General features: G+C 36.2%; 1 protein-coding gene across 4 annotated transcripts in view; it reads left to right on the plus strand.

Annotated features, from left to right (window-relative positions):
* Positions 1–11004, plus strand: part of NELL2 (neural EGFL like 2) — a 464213-nt gene extending 453209 nt beyond the window's left edge. For all 4 annotated transcript variants that reach the window (XM_024991811.2, XM_059886477.1, XM_005206382.5 and 1 more), the window contains one exon: positions 10292–11004. In XM_024991811.2, coding sequence (XP_024847579.1) covers positions 10292–10342 — 51 coding nt within the window. In that variant the 3' untranslated portion in view covers positions 10343–11004. The remainder of the gene's footprint in view (positions 1–10291) is intronic.
* Positions 11005–12088: the final 1084 nt, after the last annotated feature.

Consider the following 12088-nt stretch of genomic DNA (forward strand, 5'->3'; position numbering starts at 1 on the left):
ATTGATTTTTATTTAGTCTTTTTATGATATAAGATATATCAACAAGGTAAGCATACTGCATTTTCCAAAGTGAAAATCAATATGGCAAAAATGGGCATATTTCTTGGTCTGTTGTGGTCAGTTACATTGAGTTGAAAAATTTAAGAGTTGTTTAACATATTTTATTCCTACAGCTGGAGAAAAATCATTATAAAGATTTTTCTTTTTATTCTCATAGGAAAATAAAGCATTATGTCTTTTACTTCACTAAGAACAAAAATACTGATAACGTAGACAGGGTATATAGAATTCAAAAATGGTGACAAACTTGAAAGCTTTCTACTTGGATTATTGTTCCTTACAAATATTTGATTCAGTGGTCATTGCACTTCAAAGTTTTAGAGTCAACACTAAAACTAATACTCTGAAAAGCTTAACAACAACAAGAAAGCAAAGATGTCAGATTTTTCCCAGCATAGCACAGCCAGATATCTCTAACTGCTCTGGTTCTTTAAATTAACACTTCCATTTAAATTTTTTTTTCAGTAGAGCAATTTAATTCCGATTCACATAGTACAAATTTCTTACTAGAGTGACTTGATGTAACAGGACAAAGAAATATGAAATGCCTTAAGTTATCTCAAACTATTATTATCTATTTCACACCGAAATTTCTAGCTCTTTCAGTCAATGCAATTTGTCAATCAAGCACAGCTTTTGGGGAGGAACATTTAATGGGGTCTTCTAAAAGTGCATTAGCACATTTGAAAGTTACTTTTACTACAAAAAGTTACTAGCAATGTATATGCAGTGCCACTTTAATATACATTTAATATGGATACATTTGAGTGCATTTAGTGGTGCATTATCTAGAAACTTCGGTATTAATGATTAATAGGGCAATACTTTCTGACATTTAATTGCCAAAGATATTTGAGTCTCTTTACACTCTTAATCTCCTAATAGATTATTGTTCTGAGCAGTGACAACAAAAATATATACTGAGTGATGCAATGTAAAACACACCAGATATAGCTCAGACAGATACTTCCAACAAGAAAAATGCAATCAGTAATAGGCAGAAAACATTACAGTATTTTCTGGGGGTAAAGAGTGTGAATGAGCTTGCCATTTACTGCCTTACAAACAAATAGGACTTTTTGACTCCTAGTAGAATTGTTTCCAGAAAGTGTATTTTGGCATTAGATTCATTTCTTGTCAGATAACTGCCATTTCTCAGAAGTTACTATTTGATGCCATTTCCCTTTTCCCTTCTTATTAAGTTGAGTTATAAGAATATGCTCAATGCTACCAAATGTATCCCTAATAGTCATTTTATTATATTTATTTTTTGCTATATTAAAAATAAAGTTTATGCCAAATAGGCTTGAGAGATTGCATTGGAGGTAAGCATTCTTCACAGTTCGACACTGTCAAAGCACTATTTGCATTTACTGTCTCTCCATCCTACCACTTCTGAGTTACTGGTGTAGTCAATAAATGCAACTTGTGTGGGGTGTTGTGCCAGGGCAGAATGATAACCAAAAACAGCAAAAATTGTTCCTGGAAAATTTTCCCCAACAGGTTATCGTCTAGAGCTCTGCTATCCGGTTCTGTAGTCAGAAGCCACATGTGGTTATTTAAATTCATTGAAATTAAATTAAAAATCCAGTTCTTCAGTCACACGAGCCACATTTCAAGTGTTCACATGTGCTCGTGGCTATCATAGTAGACAGCACATGCAGAGAACAATTCTATCATGGCAGAATATTCTATAGGAAAGCACTGGTCTAGAGGTGAAGAATGGGGCATCTGAAATCAGGCTACCTGGATTCAGAGCCTGGTCCACCACACTAGCAATGTCACCTCAAGGGACATTTATAAATCTCTCTGTGACTCTGTTTTTCTCACCTAAAACTTGGAATAAAAATACTACTTACTTAAGAATAATTTATATTGTCTACTTGAGAAAGTTGCTTTAAGAATTAAGTGAAAGGGCCCCCACAAAATGTTTCCTACACGTTTCATACACATTCAGAGTAAGTGCTCAATAAATGTTGGCTATTATTATTGTTGGTAGTGGACAGCAAAAACATTAAGTCATGAAACAGACAGAGACAACATTACTCACTGTGAAGGACACTCTGAAGGAAGAATGAACTGTGCTAAGAGGCTGTCCAACAAGCAATCTTACTTCCTGAGGAATTAAGAGTTAGCTGGGAGAAATAGGGTTAAGAGCTTCCCTTTCCTTTTTAAAGATATCTTTAAATTTAAATTGCTTGCTAAGTCACTGCTAAGTCATTTCAGCCGTTTTCAACTCTGCGCGACCCCATAGATGGCAGCCCACCAGGCTCCGCTGTCCCTGGGATTCTCCAGGCAAGAACACTGGAGTGGGTTGACATTTCCTTCTCCAATGCATGAAAGTGAAAAGTGAAAGGGAAGTCGCTCAGTCATGTCCGACTCTTTGCGACCCCATGGACTGCAGCCTACCAGGCTCCTCCTTCCATGGGATTTTCCAGGCAAGAGTACTGGAGTGGGGTGCCATTGCCTTCTCCATTAAATTGCTTAGGTTACAAAAAAAAAAAAAATGTTTCCTTCACTCAGAAGTTGAATTCACATCAAAAATGAATTACTAATGCTGTCTTACCTAAATCTGATAGAAACTACACAACTCCAGAGAGCTTTCAGGCAATTGTGCTTTGAGTTCCAGGCTATAAAGAGAGATGTACCCAGCTGATAAATAAGGAAGGAGGAGATATTAGAGGGTCAGGCAAGAAAACTGGAATGGGTCGCCATTTTCTTCTCCAAGGGATCTTCCCAACCTAGGGATCGAACCCTGCATTGTAGGCATATTCTTTACCGTCTGAGCCACCAGGAGGCAAATAAAAAGTGAAAGTCACTCAGTAGCATCCAACTCTTTGCGACCCCATGGACTGTAGCCGGCCAGGCTTCTCTGTCCATGCAATTCTCCAGGCAAGAATACTGGATTGGGTTGCCATTCCATTCTCCAGGGGATTTTCCTGACCCAGGGATCAGAACCCAGATTTCCTGCATTGCAGGCAGATTCTTTACCATCTGAGCTACCAAGGAGTAATATAGTCAGAAGAGCTTAGTAGATCAAAAGAGAAGAAAGGATTATTCTATGAATACTGGAATGACTGGATAGCAATTTGAGGGATGTAAGTTGTATATACTAGTATGCTATGTATCAAAACAATTCCCATGTGGAAAAAGTGTTATATATTAAAAATAAATCAAAATAAAGATAAGTAATCAAATATTTATCAAAATTCTAGAAGAGAGATGCCTTTTCTAACATAAAAGTGATAAAATATACCTCAAAAAATTTAGAGCTTCTATAGATATACAAAATTAGCAAAGTATAAAATCACAATTAGAGACTGGAAAAATATGTTCAGCAGATATGATATCTTTATTAGATTAAAAACATGAAAATTAAAAATACTTATTTTCCCATAAATAACAGAGAATGAATAAACAATTCACTAGCGACTGAACTGACTGACTGACTGAAAAAATACAACTGTTAAAAAAGAGGAGAGCATTCAGCTTTTAAATAATTGAAATAAATATAAACTAACATAATGATTTATTATTTCCACATACTACAGTAAAAAAAAAATTCACAATAATTTCCAATGTTAACAGTGATATAGTGGAATTGTAGTTTTTTTGCAGAGTTAGTGACATTGAAAAATACAATCAAGAGCCAACATATACCTCCTAGTCCCATCCCCATCTCCACAGAAATATCCAGAAAATCTTATTAATCCTGAGTCTCAGAATCCAACCAAAAGAAATAATCTAAAATATGGAACAAACTGTGTGCATTCTAATATTCACCTCAACATTAATTGGCATGCAGAATCAAAAAGAAACCAAAATACCCAACAATGGAAAGATGGTTAAATAAATTATGATGAGGGCATGGCAACCTACTCCAATATTCTTGCCTGGAGAATCCACATGGACAGAGAAGCCTGGTGGGCTACAGTCCATGGGGTCATGAAGAGTCAGACACAACTGAGCAGCTAAGCACACAGCATCTGATATAACATAAACTCCAGGAGGTAGTGAAGGACACGGAGGTATGGAGTGCTACAGTCCATGCGGTCGCAGAGTGGGGCATGACTGAGTGACAGAACAACAACAAAATCTAACATATAATACTACAACTGTACATTATACGTAATTTTATGATTGCATCATTCAATCACTCAAGTACCAACAATGCTTATAATGAAAATTAAGATAAAAATACTGTGTGATTATATATGTACTTTGATTACAAGAAGGCTAAAAACAGAGAAATATGAAATGAAATCTATGAGGATATACTAAAATATTGATAATAGTGGAATTTAAAATATATTCATTTTTATGTAGATTATTTATAGACAGGGAAGCCTGGTGTGCTGCAGTGCATGGGGTCACCAAGAGTCAGACGACTTAGCAACTGAACAACAATTTATAGCACATATGTGTACATATATTATAATTATACATATATTTATTCTATCTGTTATATAATTTATAAACATTAATGTATTAATAACAGTATTTTATAAAAATTATATTAAATATATATGCTAATAAAATATTTTATGCTTTGTATATATTATATAGAAACATTTTACTGAAAGCTGAAAGTCAGCTGTCTTCTAATCTTGATTTTATAGAGTTTAGTATGCAGACTGATGAGGACTCCTTTACCAGTAAAATACAGCCAGAAATAACAGGGTGTTAAGGAAACTCACTGTTATTGTGTAAAAAATAATTAGATTTTTATGGCAGTGGATGGTTACTATTCATAGCAGCCTAAGTTTCAGTAGATCATCTTTTATTCTAGGTTTTATCAAGGTAATGTTTGTTAAGGTCAAATACATAGCGATTTTGTGCAAATTTTTTATGTTTGATGAATCAAAATATAGAATACTTTCAACAGTCTAGCAAGTAACTTTTTGCCCCCTTCTAGGAGAAAGCAATGGCACGCCACTCCAGTACTCTTGCCTGGAAAATCCCATGGATGGAGGAGCCTGGTGGGCTGCAGTCCATGGGGTCGCTAAGAGTCGGACACGACTGAGCGACTTCACTTTCACTTTTCACTTTCATGCATTGGAGAAGGAAATGGCAACCCACTCCAATGTTCTTGCCTGGAGGATCCCAGGGACGGGGGAACCTGGTGGGCTGCCGTCTATGAGGTCGCACAGAGTCGGACATGACTGAAGCGACTTAACAGCAGCAGCAGGCAATACCTATTCCTGTAGGAAACCTCAATTTTATTTCATTACAACAAATGTATTTTTCCTATTTAAAAATTCATATGTGTATCACACAGTATGTATTATTTTATGTCTAATGGTGAATTGACCAGTTTATCATTAAGTAATGTCCCTCTTTATCGCTAACAAGATTTCTAGACAAGTAGTCAGTTTTGCCTGGTATTTATGAAACCACACACTATGTTTTGATTCATCAACTTTCAACCTGTCTATAGTTTTATATTTAGAATGCATATTTATAGATAATATATAAATAGTTCTTACTTTTTAATCCAGTGTGACAGTTTCTGTCTTTTAACGGAAGTGTTTAGTCGATTTATATTTGATATTGTTTTTGACATTCATGTATTTAGGGGCCACCATTTTGCGATTTGTTTTCTGCTTGTTCTATATGTTGTTTTTTTAATAATCTTATGTATGCAAGGAAAGTATCCACTTGCTTTCCTTCTGTTTATTTTTATATTAGTTTTATATAAGTCTTTCTATTATTCAATTTAATTTTTCTTTTAGATTCTTAATTATAACTCTTTATATCGTTATTTTTTGTTGTTGGCTTATGCAACAACTAAAATAATAATATAACCAAAAACCTTTGGTTTTTATAATTTTGACTGTGATACACTTAAGTGTGATTTTTGTTGTCTTTATTCTCTTTGGGATGTGCTGGGTTTTTTGAATATCTAAATTGATTTTTTTTTCACCAAATTTGAGAAAAAATTGACAATTGTTTCTTCAGATATTTTGTCTGCCACACTTTCTCCCTCTTATTCTCCCAAGACTCCAATCACCCATGTGTTATATGGTTTAATATTACCCTGAAGGTCACTGAGATTCTATTTTTATTTCAATCCTTTTCTTTTTGTTTTGTTTTTTTTTTAAAGCAACTTAGTTTACAGTTTATTATAACTTCATCACTTCCACATTTGTGACGCATGTTAAAAATAGATTGCACATTAAAAACCATTTAAAATTTCCTCAGTAGTAGATTCTCCTTGTTAAAAATCAGAACTTAATAGATCAAACGAAAGTACCTCTGATTAGTCCCTTCTCCAATGCCCGCTGTCTTAGCCCTCTCCCTTGAAACAGTCACCATTAACAATGCTTCTAGATTTTTCTCCATGGGGTTGCCCCTATCTGTGTGCATATGTATTTTAACATAAATGATGGCTCCATTATTTCACTTAATAATATGACTTAGACAGTTTTTCATGTCAGTACTTACAGGTCCACCTCATTTTTAGAAAGTTACAGCATGATGTTCCACAGAAAGGGTGCACAATTATTTATTTAGACATTCCTCTTGTCATGAATATTTAGGTTGCTTTGAATTTTTCACTATTGCAAATAACATCTCAGAGACCTCCAGGACAATATTAAATGCTACAACATTCGAATCATAGGGGTTCCAGAAGAAGAAGTCTTTTTGTTTTAAATATTGGATAATTTCTATATTTTTTTCAAATTTACAGACTACTTCTGCCATCTCTAATCTTCTGTTAAGCCCATCCAATGAATTTTTCATTTCAAATACTGTGCTTTTCAGTTCCAGAATTTTTATTTAATTTTATTTTTAGTTTCATTACTCTGCTGCAATTTACAACCTTTTCATTCATTATAACCTTTTTTTTAAATTTTTCTTAACATCTTTGTACACATTTGTAATAGACACTTTCTAGTCTTTATCTGGGTTTCCCTGGTGGCTGAGACGGTAAAGAATCACTTTGTAGTGCAGGAGACCCAGGTTCAATCCTTGGTTCAGGAAGATCCCCTGGAGAAGGAAATAGCTAGTGACTCCAATATTCTTGCCTGGAGAATTCCATGGACAGAGAGGAGCCTGGTGACTACAGTCTTTATCTGCATTTATACCAACTGGATTAACTCTGAGTCATTTCTCTTTCACTACTTTTTCTCTTGATGAGTCACTTTTTTCTGCTTGTTTGTTTTTTCACATATCTAATAATGGTTATGGTTTATTGGATATTGTGGACAGAATATAGAATAGGTCCTCTATAGGTCCTCCATTCTGTTGGCTTCCCCTGAAGACTGTTGTCGTTCTAGCAAATTTCAAATTACAGCCAATAAACTTGCAATTGAGAAGGCTAGACTTTATATTAGTTAGATCTATTCCAGATGTACCCTTAGTTCTAGGGTGAATCTCTTAATCTTGAGACTGTTTTATTCCTAAACATGAAAGCCTGAAATTTTTTATCAGTCCCTTTTAACTTGGTAGGGCACAGATTTTAAGCACTACTACCCACAGGGAGCAGCATCTGAAATATCTGCTCAGAGCTCTCCAACTTCAAGCTGTGACTCTCTGATTGTCCTTTTAGAGTCTCCTCTGCAATTCAAAGACCAGCCACTGATTTGAGGGGAGTTTCCATGCTGATTCATTCCTTCCTTTCTAAGATATTTCCTTCTGAATTTCCAGGCACCCTGGCAGCCCCAAGTGTTGTCCTCCAACATCTGAAGTCTATCAGATTGTGGCTTTCTGCTTGAGTTGTAGTTATCCTAAGTTTCACAGACTAGACAGTGCCCTAAGGGAAAATGCCAGGTAGAAAAGAATCTCACACAATACATTTCTCTCCTTTCAGAGATTGAAATTCCTCCAGTGTCTGCTTGCTTTTAGTCACTAATTCATTGATTTAAATAATTTTTATATTTTGTCCAAACTTTATAGTTATCCATATGAGAGACAGTCTTGTGTAAGTAACTATGCCATTACTGAAATTGGACCCCAGTGGAATATTTTATTACTCTTTCTTATATCAACTAGGTTTCCTTAATTGAGGAGCTATCAATGGCATGGTCTGTAGCATTCATGTTCCTATAGCAGAACATACTGATAGGGAATAAGAAAAACATTACTCGAAGATTTGGGGAAATATATCTTCTCTTCCTAAAATCTACTTATACTCCAGAAATTTCCCTAACTCTCTCTGCTCAAAATCCATACAGTCTGAGGAACTGATATTCTTGGGAACTGGTATACCTCTCCTTTCACTGGGTCAGTGAGTTGGGAAAGATCATGTGACCAGGTTATGGTTAGAAATGCTCAGCCTCTGAGCAAAACAACAAAGCTTTAAAACACTGCTGGAGAGCTAAGAAATGGTTGTCTGTCACAGTTTTTTGCCATTAGAGTAAGAATTCTGCTTAATAACAATTAAAAGAAAGAGGGTTAAGTTAAATTGATAATATTCTTCTTGGATATAGACTGTCTTTTCTCTCATTTGGTAAGCTTTAACAAAGGCTAAAGTATTAAGGTCCTTTCTTAAGTTTTATCTGAACCTTTTGGTTTTATCATATTAAGGTCTGATACATTTTCAATCATGTAAAGTCAATTATCTGAGAGAAGATATCAAATAGAAGATGAGCTTTAGAGTCAGACTAACCTGTATTTTAATCCCAGTTGTATCCTTATATTAGCTGTGAGACTTTGGACATGATATTTAAGCTTTCTGATGTTCAGTTTCTGAACCTAAAAATCATCACTATTAATAGTGATCCTACTGGGAATGCTCTGAGGTTGAAATTAGATAATGTATTTAAAGTTTCTGGTGAAGTTTCTGACACAGAGTATGCACTCAAAAAGTAGAAGGATATTATCATCTTGTGATTGTGTTAACAATGCTAACAATGATAACAACGCTATCATTATTATCAGCGAGCCACTGGAAGAAAGATTGCGAAAATTCAAAAGAATAAGATACAATTTTTTTTCTTTTCTGTAATACATTATGCTATTTTGGCTGTCATTGTTCAGTTGATAAGTCGTGTCCAACTCTGCAACCTCATGGACTGTAGCACACCAGGCTCCTCCATCCTCCAGTATCTCCCAGAGTTTGCTGACACTATCTAACCATCTCTTCCTCTGCCGCCGCTTTTTCCTTTTGCCTTCAATCTTTCCTAGCATCAGGGTCTTTTCCAATGAGTAGGCTCTTTGCATCAGGTGGCCAAAGTTTTGCAGCTTCGGCATCATTCCTTTCAATGAATATTGAAAGTTGATTTCCTTTAGGACTGACTGGTTTAATCTTGCAATCCAAGGGACTCTCAAGAGCCTTCTCCGGCACCACAATTCAAAAGCATCAACACTTCAGTGTTCATCCTTCTTTATACTATTTTTTTAATATAAATTTATTTATTTTAATTGAAGCTTAATTACTTTACAATATTGTATTGGTGTTGCCATACATCAACATGAATCCACCACAGGTATACACGTGTTCCCCATCCCGAACCCCCTCCCTCCTCCCTCCCCGTACCATCCCTCTGGGTTGTCCCAGTGCACTATTTTTTATACTATTTTGGTACTTTGTTATAAAAACCCATTGTGCTTATTTGGCTCTTCCCTGTTTTCCTTGCCTCATCTCTATAGTTTCTTCACTTAGAATTCTTGCCAAGACAGAACTTTTTTAGGCGTCTTAACTACACAGAACTCTTTTCACTTTAAAGCCTTTACTAATTCTGTTCCCTGTGCTCTTGGCATAACTTTTCACAGAACTATCTTGAGGTCTTGGGTTAAACATCACTTCTATATAGAATTCTACTCTGGCCACCCAATCTAAGTAGCCAGACTTTTTATTAATCTCATAACATCACCTAGTTTGTTTCTTTTCTAGCACTTTTTACAATTTTTGATTGTACACTTGATTATTAATGGATACAGCTATAGGCCCTGTCCTGTGAGAGTAGCAACCATATCTGCTTTATTCATCAGCATGTCTAGGGCTCAGTTTACTCAGTGCTTATTTTGTGAATGGGCAAATAAAAGAACAAATGTGATCTAAGAGAGTGCCATGGAGTAAAGAAAGCTGCTGCTGCTAGCCTATGATTTACCACAAATAACTGGCCACAGTTGGTTTTTAAGTGAGACATGAAAAGTGATTAGGACACTGAACTTTCAGGAGCATATAAATAACAAATACACTGTTCGGTTATGTGTAACAATCAGTGAGAACTGACTAGTGGCTTAAAAATTCATACTGTGCCTTTTTCCCCTGTCTTTTCTCTAGAATGGCCACATCTGTTGCTCAGTGGATCCACAGTGCCTTCAGGAACTGTGAAGTTAACTGTCTCACTGGAAATTTCTGTTTAAAGAATGTTTCATTAAAAAGACCAAAAAAGAAAAAAAAAAGGTAAAACTTAAAGTGGATGATTTGTGGGCAGCTAAGTGCAGCATTGTTATTAGCTGAGTGAACTTTCAATTATGAAATTCATGGAGCTTGAGAAAATCACAAAAGGAAAAGGCTTGGGGCAAAACTAGACCAGAATTCCACCTCAACGGTGTCTGACGTCAAGCGTGTGGAAGAATGGGTGTGAAATACATACCATGACATCATGATCCCTGGACATAAAGCCTGAGCTTATGGGGGCTTTGGAAACCTCTGGCTTCACTGGTGCAGAAAATACTCCTCTAGATCAGAATCTTCATGAATCAGTTCAGTTCTTCACTGCAAAAATAAAATGTAAGGCAGTGATTGAGTTCTATTTTCAGAAGCAAAGCAAAGAAGCTATAACATGTTATATGTACAATATACACTCTGAGAAGAAATCTGAAACGTTATTGTCATGATAAAAATAATGCACAGGCATGGTTACTTAATATTTTCTAACAAGAGAACTCATCCCTATTTCCTTGTTTTACTGCACTTAATATTTGGTTGAATTTGTTCAGTATAAGCTCGTTCTTGTGTAAAATTAAATAAATATTTCTCTTACCTTATAACATGTCCCAGTGTTTGCTTACTGTGTTCCTTTTGCCCCACACATTCTTCAACATACAAATTGCTTTCTGGTTCTGCTGATGAAACACTCCCACCTCCCAAACTGAAGGTGATTTTTGCTATATTACATGCCAAAATGGGGGGTGTGAAGGATACCTTCGTTCTGCCCCTGTGGATTCCCCAGGTTGCCTTTCACCCTCCCTCATGTCCTGGGGACTGACTTATGCACATCATATTAATCGGTTCTGTTGTCCTCTGAATTCTGACTCAGTTTGACTAGTAGCGACCACCAGCAGGATATCAGAAAGAGAGAGTTTGGCTGTTTACTCTGCTGGCTCCTTTCCTGTCAGGTTACTGCCGTGATTAGCTGTGTCACTGAAAGCGACGTCTCCTGGCAGGTGGCCCTCCCTGTTCAGCTACCCTCTCCCGACTTCTATTTTGCTTCTTCTGGCTTCAGGGATAATAACAACTCTGGCTGTTTTGTCTTTGTGGGTACCTGCTCAGTTTCTTGTCTTCCCTGTTTCCTATAGCCTCTTTATAAATGGTCCCTTTGTTAAACTCTCTTTAATTAGCCAGCTTGAGCGTGCCATCTGTTTCCTGCCAGGATTCTGACTGATGTCCATAAGGAAAGGAGTATGTGAGAGTTGGGAATATCTTCAAAAATTTGTCCTTCACAATTTGATATACAAATTTAAAGAATCCCAATGTTAGGAGGGATTATGATATTACATGTTAAAATTTTTGATGCACTAGAATCTCAGGAGGAAAAAGTAAACTTACAGATGCTCAAATCAAGTGACCAAGTGAAGTCGCTCAGTCGTGTCCGACTCTTTGCGACCCCGTGGACTGTAGCCTACCACGTTCCTCCATCCATGGGATTCTCCAGGCAAGAGTACTGGAGTGGGGTGCCATTGCCTTCTCCAGAGGACCTTCCCGACCCAGGGATCGAACCCTGCATTGTAGGCAGACGCTTTACCGTCTGAGCCACAGATGCTCAATAGTGATGGTAAATACAATATTTCCCTATTTGTATGTTTTGCACTAGGGTGAAAAAGAAATACAAATCTTATTAAATTTTAGTTGCAT

This window comes from Bos taurus, chromosome 5 (genome assembly GCF_002263795.3).
Source record: "Bos taurus isolate L1 Dominette 01449 registration number 42190680 breed Hereford chromosome 5, ARS-UCD2.0, whole genome shotgun sequence".
NCBI lineage: Eukaryota > Metazoa > Chordata > Mammalia > Artiodactyla > Bovidae > Bos > Bos taurus.